The sequence below is a fragment of the Pongo abelii genome, chromosome 1 (genome assembly GCF_028885655.2).
Source record: "Pongo abelii isolate AG06213 chromosome 1, NHGRI_mPonAbe1-v2.0_pri, whole genome shotgun sequence".
Lineage (NCBI taxonomy): Eukaryota > Metazoa > Chordata > Mammalia > Primates > Hominidae > Pongo > Pongo abelii.
In genome coordinates this window covers 3,711,717-3,731,604 of record NC_071985.2, presented here as the reverse complement: position 1 = coordinate 3,731,604, position 19,888 = coordinate 3,711,717, and the positions used below count along the sequence as shown (strand labels likewise).

General features: G+C 46.8%; 1 protein-coding gene across 2 annotated transcripts in view; it reads left to right on the top strand.

Moving 5' to 3' along the window:
- Positions 1-19,888, top strand: part of KIF26B (kinesin family member 26B) — a 562,023-nt gene that overhangs the window by 205,034 nt on the left and 337,101 nt on the right. For both annotated transcript variants that reach the window (XM_024246431.3, XM_054560800.2), the window contains one exon: positions 5,778-6,311. In XM_024246431.3, the coding sequence (XP_024102199.2) occupies positions 5,778-6,311 (534 nt within the window). The remainder of the gene's footprint in view (positions 1-5,777; positions 6,312-19,888) is intronic.

Here is a 19,888-nt window from a genome sequence, read left to right as displayed (position 1 = left end):
AATTTATGAGCTGTTCTTAATCATGTTAAGGTCTAATTAAACATCTCCCTTTTCTGTTGACGTGGAAAAGTCTTACCTTCTGCAATACCTTTTTCACATGTTGCAGCAAGCAGCCCTATTAATCGCATTCCCACCTGCCTTTGGCCCTCCCAGCTGCCTCGCTTGCGGAACACGATCATTCAAACGGAAGTCATTCATGGGATCACCTCTCTCTGCAGTAATCCAGAGCAGAATCACTTAGGCTGGGCACAGCCACTACATCCCAGGGTAATTTGGTTTCTTATGTAGAACAACTGTGGTCTGACATTTAACATTTCTTCCTCTGGAGAGTATTTTTTTCTTTTTTGTCTCTGTGAGCTTATTACCCAGCGTGTCTTCACGCCTTTACATTCAGCGTGTTCACGTGCTCAGCGCGGTGTTCATGCACGCACCGTTGTGTGATCATCATCACTGGGCGAAGGGCTGTGGGCTTACAAAGCAGACTGGGAACCATAATGACAAACCTTGGGTTCAGACTCTGGGTAGGCCAGAGGGAAGTTTCTACCTGAGTTTTATGCTAATCAAGTAGTGGTGCAGGGGATCAAGCAGGGGTGCAGGGGTGCACCTGTGATCTCAGGGCATGGCCTCGTTGCTGTCACTACTGCGGTTGTTATTTTGGCCGTCTCAGGCCTCACCTGGAGCAAACCCTAATTCTAACACACCCTGTGTTCTTTCAGATATCACTCCCCTCTTTTTCCCCATCTTTCCGGAATGTGCTGTGCTTGTGTCCTCTTTGCCAATCAGAGTGAGCTGCTTGGGGAATTTCATCCATGCACGTCGTGTCAGTGCGGATGATAGAACCTTGAGGGTGGTGACATCCCCACCCAGAGCCATGGGACGTGATTCCTTTGTCAGACGTCCTGATTGGTTCCTGGCTTCTGTCTGTGGTGGTTGCATGCCTTGTGTGTGGTTCTGGGAGTTCCATGAACAACAGGAATCAAGGACGCTGACCTTTCGCCGTCAGTAAACTCCTGCTGTGTAGACTCAGGGGCAAAGAGAGTCTCGCGGTGAGAAATACTCTGGGTGAGAATGACCCTCTGTGTCTCCTTGGTCCTTCACACCCCATCAAGCACAGGCGGAACATGAGATGTAAAGGTCAGGGAGCCGATAAGCAAAGGTCAGGGAGCTGATAAGCATGGAAGAACAAAATCTTCATGAGGAAGGGCTGGGCGCGGTGGCTCACGCCTGTAGTCCTAGCACTTTGGGAGGCCAAGGTGGGCAGATCACAAGGTCAAGAGATCAAGACCATCCTGGCCAACATGGTGAAACACCGTCTCTACTAAAAGTACAAAATATAGCTGGGCATGGTGGTGGGCGCCTGTAGTCCCAGCTACTCAGGAGGCTGAGGCAGGAGAATTGCTTGAACCGGGGAGGCGGAGGTTGCAGTGAGCCGAGATTGCACCACTGCACTCCAGTCTCGCGACAGAGCGAGACTCCATCTAAAAAAAAAAAAAAAAAATCTTCCTGAGGAAGAAGTAGCATCCCCGAGCTGGCATGTTGGGCGTATCCTTCAATTTCAGATGCTTAAACTCTCCTCTCTGACAATGGCTGATTAAGGTTTGGCCACATTATCTTTATTTCTCTTCTTTTGAAATTAGTGAGGGGACCTGACCTCGGGTGATCTGCCCACCTCAGCCTCCCAAAGTGCTGGGATTACAGGCGTGAGCCACGGTGCCCCACCACCTACGTGTCTTCTTGTATTCCTCTTCATGGGAGAAGTAGGGAAAAAATGATTTGGTATATATTCCTGAAAGATAAGAGTGTTCTGAGTATCGAATCCTTTAACTTAAAAATTTAGGATGAAAATGTTGCCAAAGTGCCAATAAAAATTGGGACCTTAAACATAGAAGTTCAGCTTGTGGGTGGGCCCATTGCTGCTCCCATGAGACTATTTTCTGAGGTCCCAGGATGGATCAGAGCTAGATGATACAGACGTCTCTGAAGCCCACGAGCTAGGCAGCACGACAGACTGGATGCTTCTTTTGGCGCCAGCTGATCCAGAGGACATGGCCCCAGTCCATCTCCTGGGGCCACTGCCATTCGTTTTGTGTCCATATCAGGAAACCATGGTCGAATTTGAGGCATCTGTGGCTCTGAAGACTTCTTTTCTCTCTCTCTCTCTCTCTCTTTTTGAGACAGAGTCTCGCTCTGTTGTCCAGGCTGGAGTGCAGTGGTGTGATCTCAGCTCACTGCAACCTCCGCCACCCAGGCTCAAGAGATTCTCTTGCCTCAGTCTCCTGAGTAGCTTGGATTAGAGGCATGCACCACCAACCCAGCTAATTTTTGCATTTTTAGTAGAAACAGGGTTTCACCATGTTGGTCAGGCTGGTCTCAGACTCCTGACCTCAGGTAATCCGCCCGCCTCAGCCTCCCAAAGTGCTGGGATTACAGGCATGAGCCATCATGCCCGGCCTCCTTTTCTCTTTTCTTCCTATTTATGACTACCCTCCCTTAAAGCAGTATCTTCTTTATTTCAGCACTTACAGAAAGCTATGGCTGTTGACCATTCCTTTGTGAAGTTGTGAGTTGTACTAAAATATTTATGTATAATGTGTCGATAAGCACTTGATTTACTGAGGCCTTTTGATGATAAGAACTCACAAAGGGTTTTAAATCAAGGGTGGATTCATTGAAGAAACACCTCTGACATCAACCAGCAACCGCATTTTCATTAAAGACTCTCAATCTCAGCCTTTCCCTGGACGAGAGAGGAATGGGTTGTTGGCTACTTCCTGGCTGTCTATGGCGGTCGTATTGATGGTGGGCCCAGCTGTGCTGAATGGCTCTGTCGGTGCTCGCTGGGCTTGCTTTGGCTGGCACAGCTGTGAGTGGAGGACAGCTGTGAGGAGCGGGAGTTGGTGCTGATGTCTTGTGAACCCTGGGGGAGCACTGAGCTCCATGTATGTACGGATTGGTCCTGTGAGTCACTACAGACTGGGCTAGAGGTGGCAGCAGAGGCATGTGGCGTTAGGTAGTCCAGGAACCAAGAAGGCCCCCTGGACTGTGAACTCCCATAGAATGGGTAATGTTCTCATGCACCCTCAGACCCCCAGCCTGGGGCAACACTGGGCGTGCCGGAAACCAAAGCACCTGCTTGTTAAATGTCAGCAGCTGAGCCACAAATGGCAATAAGCTGAATAAAGAAGGTGGTGCTTCAAGGGAGAGGAGTAAAAACAAGGAAGAAAAGAGAAGGGGGGCCCTCAGAGCCAGGGATGGCTCCATGCGGTTTCTGGAGAGTGGATGTGTCCCTAGGTCAGAGTCAAATCCAGACTCCAAGGGCTAGCATTGAAAATAAACTGTAATGTGCAGACATGACTTCTCACTCTCTCTCTCTCTTTTTTTTTTTTTTTCTCTTTGAGATGGAGTCTTGCTCTGTTGCCAGGCTGGAGTGCAGTGGCGTGATCTTGGCTCACCTCTGCCTCCCGTGTTCAAGTGATTCTCTTGCCTCAGCCTCCTGAATTGCTGGGACTACAGGTACCCGCCACCACGCCCAGCGAATTTTTTTGTATTTTAGTAGAGATGGTGTTTCACCATGTTGGCCAGGATGGTCTCGATCTCCTGACCTTGTGATCCGCCCGCCTCGGCCTCCGAAAGTGCTGGGATTACAGGCATGAGCCACCGTGCCCGGCTGACATGACTTCTCTTAGAGCTGCCTCCTTTCTGTGGCACTTCTTCCATATGATTGATTGGGTTAGCAAAAATATTCTAAATAAGCAATTGATTTGAGGCTTTCTGAAGCCAAACAGTTTGGTGCCTTGAAAGCATAAGCCATTGGTTATGTGGAAAAAACAAGAAACTGTATCTTTGCGTATAGTGGGGCCCAAATAAATCCCGTTTGAATGAATGAACATTTCCTAGTGAAAACATGGCGCTGGACCCTTCTGTGTCTGTGGGAAAGTAGGAATCTATTGATGGATATGGCTCTTTGGCTTAAAGTGAAAAATCATGAACTGGTGGTCAAGAAATCTAGGCATAGTCCACGCTTTTAACCCTCTGGGACCTGTTTTTCTGTAAACTGAGGTGACGCTCTGTTCTGGAACGGTCCCTGAGGGGCCCTTTCAGGTCCTACTGCGCGCTATGAGTTGTGATTAGAGACTCTCTGGCGCTGTCATAGAGGAGGACGCCTCTAGGCAGGCCTCATATGGTTTGCATCACTTCCTCAACCAGACTCACTCAACCTGAACCTCCCATTGCTTCCCATCATTGTGTCTGGCTGTCTTGAGTGTCTCCCTCCTGAGCCACCCCTTGCTGCTGCAGTGTAAAGAGGCCTCTTGATTTATTAATCAATTAATCAGTGCGCGCTGAGGAGCTGTTCAGGGTAGTTAAACAGGGAAAACAAAAAGCTGGAGCCTGTAATCAAGATGGATCCTAATTAAGAACCACCCCCCAACTGCTGATCTTCCTGTCCCCGTCACTGTCTCACAACTCCCTCCCCGCCTACAGCTCAGCAAACTGCCTTCAGCTCTGATGGGGCTTCTACCCCATACAAGCTGACAGTGAGTTTCCGAAGGGCAGATTTTCTCCCTCATGTCCTGGAGGTAAATAAGCCTTGAGATGAGCATTATCAATTACCTGCAACAACTGTTAAGCCCCCCAGTGGCGTAGCAGCCCTGTTCATATATGCACAGACCACACTCTCCTATCCCATTTCACCCACGAATGGAGTCATGGAGCTGGAGGGTCCTTACGATAAGGAGAGGCCGTGGCCCTGTGTGACAGACGGGAGGTTCAGTGAGGTTCAGTGAGTTGTCTGAGGTCACTGCAGAACTCCAAGGTCACAAGTGGCAGAACTGGAAACTATCTGATACTCAACGAACACTCCTGGTGCTTGTTTCTCTGTGTAATCCTAAAGCAAAGTAAATAAGAGACATTGTTCTCACTGAATCCATTAAATGCTTCTGTTCCAGTGGTACTTAGCACACAATGCTGAGAAGGCCAAGATTTTCTTAGAACAGAATCTCTGTTCGAGGGTTGCAAGTTGCACCTCCATCTGCAGCTAACTTTCTGTGGTAACAGGGGGCCAAGGGGCCTCAGTGCAGCGGTCCAGAATTGCACTCACCCCCCATCATGCCTGGACAAATGTTTGTTCCTTCTGATTGAACACCTTGGGAGAGCCCAGGGATGGCTATAATTCTTCAGTGGATGTAAGAATAAGAATGTTCTTGCCAGGCACGGTGGTTCACGCCTGTGATACCAGCACTTTGAGAGGCCAAGGGGGGTGGATCACGAGGTCAGGAGATCGAGACCATCCTGGCTAACACAGTGAAACCCCATCTCTACTAAAAGTACAAAAAATTAGGTGGGCGTGGTGGTGCGCACCTGTAGTCCCAGCTATTTGGGAGGCTGAGGCAGGAGAATCACTTGAATTCAGAGGTGGAGGTTGCAGTGAGCCGAGATCGTGCCATTGCACTCCAGCCTGGGTGACAGGGCGAGACTCCGTCTCAAAAAAAAAAAAGAATGTTCTTGACCAGCCTGGCGAAGAAGATACTTAGAAGTCTTATTTATTTTTTTAACTTCTTTTTAAAAGTTTTCACTATAAAATTCTTACATTTGTCTAATGTGTTTATCAAAAATAGAGGCTTTTCTGCCAGTGTGGCTTCTCATTTCTGTGGAATGCCAATCAAACTATCAAACTCTTTGAGCACATCTAGGGCTTAACTCGTAAGCCAGGTATCTCACTTGCACTAGCAGCCTTGGAGTTATAGAATCTCCTTTCCCTCTGCTTCTGTGTTCTCTAGGACCCTGCTTTCTCAGCTGTGATTCACGACAAACTCCAGGTCCCCAACACCATCCGGAAGGCATGGAACGACCGGGACAACCGCTGTGACATTTGCGCCACTCACCTGAACCAGTTGAAGCAGGAGGCCATCCAGATGGTGCTGACATTGGAGCAGGCAGCTGGTAGTGAGCACTACGACGCCTCGCCCGGCTCCCCACCGCCGCTCTCCAACATCCCCACCCTGGTGGGGTCCCGGCATGTGGGTGGGCTCCAGCAGCCAAGGGACTGGGCCTTTGTGCCCGCCCCCTATGCCACCTCCAACTACACAGGCTTCGCCAACAAGCACGGCAGCAAACCCAGCAGCCTTGGGGTCAGCAATGGGGCAGAAAAGAAGAGCGGGTCCCCAACCCACCAGGCCAAGGTCAGCCTCCAGATGGCCACCAGTCCAAGCAATGGGAACATCCTCAATTCCGTGGCCATCCAGGCTCACCAGTACCTGGATGGCACCTGGTCCCTGTCGAGAACCAACGGGGTCACCCTGTACCCATACCAGGTAAGTAGCTTGTATGAGCCAGGAAGAGCGGGGCTGGCTAGAGTGAAAGCACAGAAGTAGGCAGCACTCCGTTCCTCCGCCTCCACCTGGAAACCCTGTAACTCAGAGCCCAGTGTTCCCATGTGGCCCCACAGAGTTCGCATCAAGGTGCCCCACCTGGGCCTGCCCGCTTTGAGAGGGTGTTGCTGCATCTTCCAAACTTTCCACACCTGCCCTTTCTCTGCTCTTCAGTGTCTCCTTCCTGAGAGACCCTGCTGGTCCAGGTAATGCCGGTGGCTTCCCAGCCAGCAGGTTTACCACATGGCATAGGCATGAAGAGGTAGGCTACAGAGATACTTGGACTGGGGTCCAAGCCCCGACTTGTCCACTTATTAGCAGTGTGACTTGGCACAAGGGGTTTGCCCTGTCTTAGGTTCATGTCCCTCATTTATAAATGGATGTGAGTCACGAGAATTAAATAAGGTAGTGTTTGCATGACATGTAGGCCAACATCTGCCATATAGTAGGGGATCATTGTTGTGCCCATTAACAGATATTTTAGATATTAAGTGAGAGTGAGATGAGTGAGAGGCTTTTGAACCAAAGGATATTGTGAGTCCGAGGAATCATGGTTTCAAAGCAGCCTGTGGAAGTGCTGGCCATTGCTGAGAATAAAATATATGAAGGAACAGTGATCCGTGCTGGCACTCTGCCTCCCCTGTCTATACCTTCCAAAAGACGTGTAGACGCCCTTCTTAACCTCTCTTCCCTCGACAGACCCAAACTCTTTTCTATTTGCAACTCACCTTAAGAACTACCGGGATTGGGCTGCCAAAAGTGTTTCTTCCTTTTCAGTTATTTAAGTTAGAACATGCCCCCAAGTTTCCCCATAGAAATAAAACACAGGTCTTAAATCTCCCAGGGAATCTTTAAAGACGTTTTCATTTTGCCTGGGTGGGTTTTCTGTTGGATGAAGACTGGATTTTTCATGTAAGTGGCCTCTGTATCCCCTGCATCAGGGGTGTGGGAAGCAGCAGAGAGCACTGACCGCCACTGGAATGGAGAGGTGGCCACAGTCAAGGGTGTATTAGTCCGAGAAGATACTTGGTACATACAGCAAATGATCCTGGAGACCTCAGGTTATTTCTCACTTGGGTCTGTGTCATAGGGAGTGTTTGGTGGGTGGCCTTCCGCTGTGATGTGAGGACTCAGACTAGAGACCTCAGGTTATTTCTCACTTGGGTCTGTGTCATAGGGGGTGTTTGGTGGGTGGCCTTCCGCTGTGATGTGAGGACTCAGACTTCTTCCACCAAATGCGTCACCATCTTCCAGGTGCCTGGAGAGTCCTTCACCAGACCTTCTGTAACCAGCCAGGAAATGAGGGAAGAGAGAGTATGTGGAGGATCTCGCAGGAGGATTTGGGGCCCAGCTTTGCCTGGAAGTGATGTACGTTGCTTACATCTATATTCCACTGACAAGAATCCAGTCTTTGCTGGGCGTGGTGGCTCACACTTGTAATCCCAGCACTTTGGGAGGCCGAGGTGGGTGGATTGCTTGAGCACAGGAGTTGAAGACCAGCCTGGGCATCCTGGTGAAAACCCATCTCTATTAAAAAAATACAAAAATTAGCCAAGTACGGTGGCATGCACCTGTAGTCTCAGCTACTTGGGAGGCTGAAATGGGAGGATCGCTTGAGCCCAGGAGGCAGAGGCTGCAGTGAGCTGAGACTGCACCACTGCCCTCCAGCCTGGTGACAGAGCAAGACTCTAATCAGGAAAAAAGAAGAGTGAGAGAGAGAGAGAGACAGACAGACAGACAGTTTAGTCTGTTGTCCCCACCTTCCCACTGGTGAAGCTGGGGAAGCCAATCTACCCATGAGCCAAGGAGAAAAATGAACAAGTCGAGTGAACACATAGCATAGTTTTGGTACACCAGACAAGGTACAGGGAAATGTGAAGTGAGTTAGATGTAGTTTATAAAATGCCTGGTGACTTTTTCTAGAGTGTTTGAGAGTGTTCATGTCTCTTGCTATCTTGAAAGAAAGTGGGAAACATTGATCATTATCCTAAGATATTAGCATTCTTGGACGGTCGAACTTTTCACTTAACTGGGTGCTTTCTAATTTACAAAATCTAACATATACATATTTCCTTTAACCCCACAGTAGGCCTATGAGGTAGGTGGGGCAGGTGTTGGATCTTCCTTTTACAGATAAGGAATATGATGCTTAGAGAAATGGACTGATTGTGGCCGCACAGCCAATGGCAGAACCAGCACCAGCTCTCCCCCTTGCCCAGGGAATGGCTTTGCCTACCACGGTTTCTTCCAACTTTCCTAGGCTACTCCAAAGTAAGCTGCCAACATCTTTTCCAGATATGGTTCCTTTTCAGGCCTGGTGTCACAAAGAAAAGAACTCGTTTTACCTGCAGAGGCCTCACTGCCGCTAGACTTTTGGATAGAATTTTCTGGAATGTGTATATAAATATAATGAGGAACGAGTGGCGTCCTGCAGGGTGCTTCACTGTCTAATCTTGGAAATAACCTTCTAGGGCAGGAACAGAGAAGGGCTTCTCTGCGTCATGGGATGATTTGCTTTTTGTTGTTTGCGGTTTTAAAATGTACCATTTAGAAAATTATCAAAAGTAACATGTTTGTTGTAAAATAAAATTTAAAATACATGAGAAAGTTTAAATAAGACTTTAAAAGTGGATGTCACCCAGATATAAACTATGTAACATTTGGGGATACTTCCTCCTAGCATTTCATACACTCGCAATTTATAAAATTGTGACCAGATTCAGTCCTGTGCCCTGCAGTTCACTTAATACATTGGGTACCTTTCCCCACGCCGTTATATGTTTCCCTAAAATATTATCTTTAGCAGTAGCGTATTTCATTATATGAATATTATCCACGCTCTGGAGATGGCCTAATTTAGTAGGTTGGTGCAAAAGTCATTGCGGTTTTTGTCATTACTTTCAATGGCAAAAACCGCAATGACTTTTGCACCAACCTAATATATAACCAAACGTCAATTAATTAGAATTTAGGTCTTTGCTACTATAAATACAATGCTCAGGTGAACATCCTTTTACCCAGGCCATAGTTGCTACTATAATACAAAAGTTGCTACTTTTACCCAGGCCATAGTTTGCTACTATAATACAATGCTCAGGTGAACATCCTTTTACCGAGGCCATAGTTTCAACACATCCCTGGGTTGTGTGAGCCACATACTCGTGTTACACAGACAACTCACATTTCACCTTCCAGGACTCTGAAGCTCTTGTCACATGTGGCAGGGGCCGGTTAGAAGACTCAGCGGCCGCGCCAGCGCTGATGAGCGAGGACAGATGAGCATGAAACTGGTGCTTTCCTATAAAATATTCAAAGTGAGGTGAAAGTTTGTGTGTAAGGCGGAAACACCGAAGATGCTGCTTAAATGGCCGATTAGGGATTATTTGTGCATTTCTTTTATTTGTGCAATGATTCTGTTCCTCCTCTTTCTTCCCAAACTCAGATGAAAGAGAATTTGCTGTACAAGTATGTATTAATCTCTAACCAAGTACCAGGCACTGTGCTAGGTGGTGGGTGGGGCTGCAGCCTCGGGCTGGAAACCCTGGTTCCTGTCCTGAGGTCCTCGCAGTGGGACAGAAGGCAGGTGAGTGCAGAGGTGAAGAGATGCCCCGCTGCTCTGGGGGCGTGCAGACAGGCTCCTAATCCCGCCTGATGTGGCAAAGCCAGATACAACCAAGATTCACACAAGCCACCAACTTGTGGTCATCCTGGGTATGTTATGTTGCTTCTTTCCAACGCCAGAACAGACCAATTCATGCATTTCCCCTGAGTAATAAAGGGACCAGAGGAAATCTCTCTGAGATAAAGAGATTTGGGGCCTGGCTATGAATCCGCATCCCCTGTGTTGTGACTGTGTCGTCCTGATGCCCTGGGGTGGGGGCTCTGGGTCTGGCCAGACTGAGTGTCTCCTGTTGCGGACATCTCCCTGCAGTAAATATTGTACAGTTCGCCGTCTAGCCAGCTCGTCAGAGATGGTTGACTGCTCTGAAAGCTGACCTCATTTTTCCTGCTCACCCATATACTCCCACTTCCCTCTCCACAAAGCAGATGGCCCCTGGATCAGTGCCAGAGCTGTTCCCCGGGCAGAGAAGCATCTAGACCTTGTCACTACCAAGGGTGCAGCTCCACGCCCGCGGAACCCGAGCCTCTAGAAATGAGGGAGAAGACGACTCTGCCCTTCTGCAATTTAGATGTAGCAAGGATGAAAACGATGCGGACAGGCCTTCCAGCAGTGAGCCTGGTGAAATCTGCATCACATGGGTGATAGAAAGGTCCCTCGAATCCCTCAATCCCTGTGACCCACACCGCTGTGTAATAATCTCCAAAGGCTGCAGTAGGAAGATTCTTGATTGTCTTTTGCTATATCCTTCACATTTCTAAAGTACCTCCAGAAAGACCAGGAACCTGTAAGCATCACAGATAAATAGGAATCGATCCAGAGAGATTTTAAAAAGAGTAATTTAGGAAATACTGAGATGACACCAAAATGTTGAACAAACCACAAAGATAATTCTCATTAAATATCTTGGAAAATTGATTTAATAGGAGATTATAAGACGGGCTTTCAAAGAAAGACTTTCGTCTGTTCATCTGCAGACATTTAGCATAATCTATACACACACAGAGAAAGCAGAAAATTCTCTAGCACAGGGGTCCCCAGACCCCAGGCCACAGATTGATACCACTCTGTGCCCTGTTAAGGAGCCAGCCGCAGAGCAGGAGGTGAGTGGCGGGTGGGTGGGCATTACCTCCTGAGCTCCATCCCCTGTCAGAGCAGCAGTGCCATTAGGTTCTCCTAGGAGCGGAAACCCTACTGTGAACTGCGCACGTGAGGGATCTAGGTTGCATGCTCCTTACGAGAATCTAATGCCTGATGATCTGAGGTGGAACAGTTTCATCCCATCTCTGCCCCCTATTTGTCTTCCATGAAGCTGGTCCCTGGTGCCAAAAAGGTTGGGAATCACTGCTCTAGAATCTTCATCTTTTTTCTTCCAACTTTTATTTCTGGTTTGGGGGTACACGTGCAGGTTTGTTATGTGGGTAAATTGCGTGTCACTGGGGTTTGGTGTACAAATGATTTTGTCACCCAGGTAGTGAACATAGTACCCAATGGGTGGTTTTCCGATCCTCACCCTCCTCCCACCCTCCACCCCCAAGTAGGCCCAGTGTCTATTGTTCCTCGTCTTTGTAGCCATGTGTTACAACCTTCATTTGACCACATGAAATTGTGACGTTGAAAGGATGTGTCTAGATTAGTTCCTTGTAATCAACTATAGATTAGTTACCTCTTTTTGAATGGCAGCTGCTTTTGCCTGATTAACATTTATTATAGTCAATAACTGCAGGAAAGACTGTACACATAACACACAGAATTATAGGATGTTGGTGATGTTGGTGTTGGAATCCACCTCTGTAGGATGGTAGCTGGCTTTTGCATCATGGTAGATCTGGAGACAGAGTCTTACCTAGTTCAAGCCTGTGGTTCCACCAACTATTAAACCAGTTTAGTAGCTTGACATCTTAGTCTATTTCTTTACCTATGAAATTCCTACCTCATGGGGTGATTATAGGAAACAGTTAAGAAGAAGGTGTGAAAATATTTTATGAACTATAAAGCAGGAATACCAGTATAAATTATCTATTTCAACCCTTTCATTTACCAGAGGAGAAACCTGAGGCTGAGAGATTTGAAGCTTCTTTTGTTCAGAGTTTTCTAAATCCTAGTTTGATCTCTTTTGCTATATCACACACTCTTGGGCAACAGGGACTCATTTTATTCTCATGTCCCTCACAGCAGCTAACATGAAAATGTTGTTCTTTATTAGAGACAGCTCCTATCTCAGGGATGTACTACAATTACTTTCTATGACTGGCCCTAGTTTAGGAAAGAATTCCAGGCCAAAGACCTATCTAGAACCCAAGGATTTAGATAAAAACCACCAGTTATTTGATTCCAAGCTAATCTTTAACCTGAAGTATCTTAATTATACTTAATAAATCCTTAGATGCAGTGAAAAGAACCTAGCTGGCATTTTGATGCCACACTCAATACAGGGGCATTTGAAAGGATAGAAGAACTTTATTTCATAGGATTTCACTCGATTGAACTTGTCAAGAAAATTCAGAAGATGTTAGATTAATATACAAGTAATAAATCTGTAGTGGACCGTTGATGCAATGAGGGTCGTCCATGTGCATTCTTTGAGTTGCAGGAAAATGCTGTCAATACAATTTTTCCTGCTTTCTCTAAAAACATACATTGGAATTAATGTGAGAGGTAATGCTGGACTGAACTCTGGCTGAAGTCATTATGAGGTAGTCTTTATTACAGCTTTAGAAATGATTGTGCCTATGAAGCACAGCCATTACTGGACTTTACATTTTAAGATATAAACACAGTCTGGGCACGGTGGCTCATGCCTGTAATTTCAGCACTTTGGGAGGCCAAGGTGAGAACTGCTTGAGGCCAGGAGTTAGAGACCAGCCTAGGCAACATAGTAAAACCCCTTCTCTACACATAAATAAAAAATTAGCCAGGCGTGGTGGCATGCCTGTAGTCCCAGCTACTCAGGAAGGTGAGGCAAGAGGGTTCCTTGAGCCCAGGAGTTCCAGGCTGCAGTAAGATGTGATCGTACCACTGCCTGTAACCTGGGTGACAGAGTGAGACCCAAGACCCTATCTCAAAAAAAAAAAAAAAAAAAGTATGGGCACAAAAGGATGTAAAAGCAGCACCAACCTCAACATATATCAAGGTTTGCTAAACGGCAGGACCTCTGCGGTGCATAACACTTGCTCCTCCAAGATCAGAAGCTCTGGGGGATCTTGGTACTAGAGGACTTCCAAGCACCCCTGCAGGAAGAAGGTGAGGCTCTGTGAGGCCCACCAAGCGCTGCTGTACTCAGAGGCTTTGCCGATAGCGGCTTCATGGAAAGCAGAAGCGTGTGTTCTAGTATGGCTGATGTCGGGACATGAGGTATACATGTGCTCTTCCCGGACGAACCACTTTTCAAGAAGGAACAGGGGTGGGTGTTTCTAGCAGGTCAGGAGTATAGGATTTTCATCCACGTTCTTTGCAGCTCTTGAGGGCTCATCCAGCCACTTGTGCTCTGAAATATGCAGCACACCCCTTCTTGGGCCAGCACTGGGGTCACTTGCTTCCCACTTGCTGCTGTGTCTGCCCAGCCAGGCAATAGTGTAAGATGCCACGATTAGACAAATTATGATGTGGAAGAGATTCTTAAGACCATGAGTTTTGTTTTCTCCTGTTTATAGATAGTCAAAGGGATATTAGGTTATGTATCTTTACGCTTTTTGACAAATTATGAACACAGAAAAAGAATCGATTTGTATATTCGGTCATGGACAGGCATTTCTCAAGGCTAGAGTGTTCAGGGTGAAATTCCGAAAGGGTAGTCGCAGCTTATGAATATGGATGGGGCCGTCCTCTGAAGGGAACACCCAGACTTCATTAGGAAAATTCAAAAATATGTTCAATCTGCACATTTGTTTGGTGTGGTAGACTGAATAGGGGCCCCCCAACGATGCCCACACCCTAATCCCCACAATCTGTGGATGTGTTACCTTACATGGTAAAAGGGCCTCTGCAGATGTGATTAAGCTAAGGATCTTGAGATGGGGGACCATTTAATTTAATTTTATTATTTTTTGAGATGGAGTCTCGCTCTGCCACCCAGGCTGGAGTGCAATGGTGCGATCTCGGCTCACTGCAACCTCCACCTCCCAGGTTCAAGCGATTCTCCTGCCTCAACCTCGGGATTACAGGCATGGACCACCATGTCTGGCTAATTTTTGCATTTTTAGTAGAGATGAGGTTTCACCGTGTTGTCCAGGCTGGTCTCAAACTCCTGACCTCAGGTGATCTGCCTGCCTCAGCCTCAAAGTGCTAGGATTACAGGTGTGAGCCACCACATCCGGCCAAGGAGATCATTGTAGACTATCTGGGTGGACAGAATGTAATTACAAGGATCCTTAAAGAGGGAGGCAGGAGGATCAGAACCAGAGAGAGGAGGTGGAAGGACAGAAGCAGAGGTCAGAGAGGAGAGAGATACAAATCTGTTGGCTTTGATGATGGAAGAAGGAACCTCTAGAAGCTGGGGACGGCAAGGGTCTGATTCTCCCCTAGAGCCTCCAGAAGAAGCCAGCCCTGCAGGGCCATTTTTGAGTTCTGGTCTCCAGAACTTTAAGAGGGTAAGTTTATCTTGTTTGAAGCTGCTAAATGTGTGCTATTTTGCTTCAGCAGCAATAGGAAGCTATTACACCTGGTGAGCCTTCGGTTAACTGAAAAGCTTGGTAAGGAGAAGTGGGATGGGGTCTACAGACCAAGGAGTCCCTGCGGAAACATGCAGGACAGCAAGAACGTGGGCTTTTCATCTCACACAACAAACCCCATTACCCTGCGGATCGGCCGGTCCATGCACAAGTCAGATTCTTTCATCTGGATGCCACCCCGGAATGAGAGGTTACTCATACTGCACCGCTGATTTGCGATTGTCTCAGATTTCCCTATTGTTATAGAATCATAATAACAAGTACACCACAGCCACTCTCCATTGGTAGCTAGTCATTACACTTACGTAAGTCTCATACTGTTGAAACTGCAGAAATCATTCCAAGTTGGGGTGGGAGGGATGGAAGGAACGGGAGGGGAAGGAGAGACTTCAGTGAATTTCGTGTAGAAGGAAGTTCATCTTTGCTAGAGGCCTTTTGATCTGATAGAAGGAGATCTCACAGAACTGCCCCAGCAATTATTCTTACCTCATCTGGTAAAAATCTTCATAATGCATGCACTTGAATGCACTTTGGACGTTGTAGAGCAGCACGTACGTGTTTGCTGGCATCACGTTTTATCTGGTAGGCAGGACACAGTCAATGGGGATTTTGGAGCAGGGGAATGGGAAGATTTCTTTGCCTGAAAGCAGGAATTCTCAATTTTGGCTTCACACTAGAATTACTTGGGAGATTAAAAAAAAAATTCTAATGCCTGAGCCCCACCCCAGACAAATTAAATGAGAATATCTGCAGGTGCGACCCAGGCCTTGGTTTGAACTTGGCCAAGGCCAAGAACCACAGTGTCAAGAAAGAATTTATCTGGCACTGGCGTAATAGGTACAGGGAAGAGAACAATGAATGTATGTGGATAGGTGAGTGATAGGCTGAGAGACAGGTGTTTGTTTCTTATGGCTGCCATCACAATTTACTACTAACTGTGGCTTTATTTTTTAATTTTTTATTTATTATTTTTTGAGACTGAGCCTTGCTCTATCGCCCAGGCTGGAGTGAAGTGGCACAATCTCGGCTCACTGCAACCTCTGCCTCCCAGGTTGAAGTGATTCTCCTGCCTCAGCCTCCTGAGTAGCTGGGATTACAGATGTCCACCACCACACCCAGCTAATTTTTGTACTTTTAGTAGAGACAGGGTTTCACCATGTTGGCCAGGCTGGTCTCGAACTCCTGACCTCAGGTGATCTGCCCACCTCAGCCTCCCAAAGTGCTGGGATTACAGGCATGAGCCACTGTGCCTGGCCCACTGCAACCTCTGCCTCCTGGGTTCAAGCGATTCTCCTGCCTCAGCCTCCCGAGTAGCTGGGATTACAGGCACACGCCACTACGCCTGGCTAATTTTTGTATTTTTAGTAGAGACAGGGTTTCACCATGATGGTCAGGCTGGTCTCGAACTTCTGACCTCAGGTGATCCACCGCCTCAGCCTCCCAAGTGCTGGAATTACAGGCGTGAGCCACCGCGCCCAGCCTGTGGCTTTAAAAGCAACAAAAATGTATTCTTATAGTTCCGGAGACTGCAAGTCTGAAATCAAGGTGTCGGCCGTGCTGTGCTTCCTCTGAAGGCCCCAGGGAAGAGTCCTTCCTCACCCTTCTGTTGGCTCCAGGCAATTCCTTGGCTTCTGATGCATCCCTCCAATCTCTGCCTTGGGTCTCGCTGTGTCCTCTTCTTTTCTGTAAGGACAAAAGCCATTGGGTTTAGAGTCTACCCCAATCCAGTAGGATCTCATCTCAATCCTTAACTACTATATGGGTGCAAAAGCAATTGTGGGTTTTGCCATTAAAAATAATAGCCATCTCTGCAATTACTTTTGCACCTATCTATTACATCTTCAAAGACCCTATTTCCAAATAAGGTCACATTCTAAATAGATAGACAGACAGACAGACAGATAACTAACTAGCTAGATAAGACAGATAAATAAAAAGAAGAAAAGTGAAGTTGCAGAGGTAAAAGGTATATGCGGGCTCTTTCCTTGCTGAACCGCTTCTGAAGAAGGAGCAGATGCAGCATCCACGGCTGGTCAGCAGTGGAGGATTCTCATTCATGTTCTTTGCTTGGAGGAAAAAAGGAACAAGTGGAAAAGATAAAAACGGGCCAAGTAGAGAGAGGGACGTGTCATACCTGCATACATCCTTATACTGGAGGGGAACCTCTCAAGAGCCAGACAAAATGAAAAAATGCTACGGGACAAAGTCAACGATCAACCTATATGCATGGGTTTTTCATAGAATAACAGCCTCCTCTTCTGAACTTACAGAATACCTTGTAAGTCATTTGTGCTTTCACAACCACAGACATAAATGTAAACAGCACTTCTTGGGCTACTACCTGAGAGCAGATAAATTTAAGTTGCGAGCCTAATCGGAGGGATGCTGGGGGAGCCTTGTTCCTTCTCTACTGATCAAGCTGATAATTTGGTCTGTATTTTTTGTTTTTATCTTTAGTAACATTTCTAGGCTCTAAAAGGAGGCTAGAAACAGTAGGTAAGATGCTGTGTGCCTTCAAGGGGAATTTCTTAGTTACTATTAATAGTTACCATCCCTCCCCCTTTTTGATGTGGGTGAGAGGGGTTAGGTGGGGAGGGGTGGTGGGAATGTGGCTACTATCACCCAAGCAAGGGAGGAGTTATTTTCCCCTCCCAGGCAAAGCTTGGGTTGAGGGCAGAGCTGAGCATCGCTGCACAGGGGGTGAAATAGGTGAGAGAGAAGATTGCCTAGATGTAGATGCTTTTCACAGTTATCTTGTATTTTAGAGGGCTGCCCACATCCTTTCTCACTCAGCCACCCTCCCCAGACCTTGTTCCCTCAGGGTGAATTTTCACTTTCCTATGGGTTGAAGAAAAGAGCCAGGGAGTATCCAGGCTCCATAGTGAGCAGGCCAAGGGGGAAACAACAGCTACTGCTTTTTCCTTTTAATGTCAAAGAAAACAGATCGTTTTAGAAAGTGTGAGGCTGATACTCATCAATGATTTTATCCAAGTCTCACACAATGAGAGGTTGGGGTCATGCTGGATTTGCTGCTCATGCACCAGAAATAAAACACCAGCTTCCTTGCTGACTGTGTGATCTCAAGCGAGCTTCTTAACTGCTATGTGCCTGAATTTTCTCCTCTGTAGAGTGGAAACTTCCAGAGCTGTTATTGGGATCATGTGAGAGGGTGTGTGTTGCATACTTAGCGCTGTGTGTGACACATGGCAACTTCTCCGTTAAGTTGATTGAACCTTGAGTGCCATTTTCTTTTACTCAACTCAAGTTCATGTGACTCAAGTTAAATGGAATCAGGACCCTCTTTTCCATTGTAAGAGCCAATGGTAGCTGAAAAAACATCACCAATTCCATAAAGCAGATATCAAGCACATAAAATAAATGTTATCCTGCAAATCTGAAAACATTCCCTCCTTGACATATTGCCAAAAAATCAACTTTCCATATGTACATCACATCTCGTGTGAGAATGTTGTATTTTAAGTAGACGCGATCTCATTTTATCATTAGTGAATTAATAAAATACTGAAAGGCTCAGTGACCAGTTTACCCCCATATTTGGGGACCGAAATCTAAGGGAGGAGGGAAAGCAGCAAATAGATTCGAATCATTTAAAATTTTACAGTGTAGTGGACAGGTCACATTTAAAATAACCCAAACAAGTCAAACGTTATTATTTTGGAATTCATTTGAAATATCATGCAATTCAGGCCTAGTTTATGATTTTTTTTTTTTTTTTTTGGTTCATGATTCTTACTGAACTCTTTGAAACACAGGACTCAGCCCTTTCATTCTTGGTTTCCTTATTTATATGCTTATGGTATATTATTAATAAGTTTGCTTTCTTATTGTTTTATGTATTTATAAAATATAAACCTTTCTTTTAAAATTATTATACAATTTGCAAGTTTCGATAAATTGGAAAATTGAAATGTCCTCAGCCGGGCGCGGTGGCTCATGCCTGTAATCCCAGCACTTTGGGAGGCCAAGACGGGTGGACCACCTGAGGTCAGGAGTTCAAGACCAGCCTGGCTAAGATGCTGAAACCCCGTCTCTACTAAAAACACAAAAATTAGCCAGGCATGGTGGCATGCACCTGTAATCCCAGCTCCTCAGGAGGCTGAGGCAGGAGAATCGCTTGAACCCAGGTGGCAGAAGTTGCAGTGGGCTTAGATTGTGCCATTGCACTCCAGCCTGGGCGACAGAGCAAGACTCCGTCTCAAAAAAAAAGTCCTCACCTACCCCACCCCAGACATACACCTAATTCATTTCTAATTGAGATTTTACTGTGCTAACAGTCTTTAGTGTGATGAATTAGCGTGCCTTTATCTTATAGAGGTATTTGTGAGAATTAGTTAATGAGTCATACATTTCATATGCTTAAGTCACTCCGAGGGAGTCACTTAGGTGTTTAGAAGCATATTAGTCACTAATTTTGGGACTCTGGAGACTTAGTCCATTTCTGCGGCACCACTGGCCCCGAGGAGTTAACATATCCCTCCATTGCTCATCTGAGAGCTTGGGCAATGACTGAGACACTGGGGAGAAAAAAAGATTCCATATGAAAAGCAAAGACAGCAGCAGCCATGTCTACATTCAAGGCTGTGGCTGGGAGTTTTCTAAGTAGATGACTCATCTGAGCCAGCCTGATGGTTTCCATCACCTTCTCTAGGCTGCTCCCCACCATCCATTAGGCTGCGAGGCGCTGCGTCGCCGGGAAGGTTGACCCCACCCGCTTGTTCATGACATGCTCCCTTTTGGTTCAAGCAACAGACATGGTTGGAAGCAAGACTAGAAGGCAGCCCTCGTGAATTACAAATGACAAAACTGAGGCCCGGGCCTGTCAGGCGACCTGTGCCAGGTCACACGGCGATGGGAGTCAAACACAGGTCTCCCACGCATTTACCCCTGCCCCAGCCCCTCTCTGGAGGGAAGGGGACCGACTCCTCAGATAGGTCAGATCTGCAGGCCTCCTGGGGAGGGTCACCCACTGCACACACTCCTGACGTGATTTCTTTGGGGGCAATTTGGGGTGCCTAGGATTTCCAAGCCAGGTTTCATGTCTTATTCCTCTGCATAGCAGTTTAGAACTCAATGCGCTGTATTGTATCTCCTCCCTGGGAGGTGGGGAGGTTGGTGGGGTTAAAACCGAAAGACACTGATGGGCCAAAAAAAGAAAAAAAAAAAAAAAAAAAAAAAGCTGTATGGTCAATGCTGCCATCTAGTGAGACATA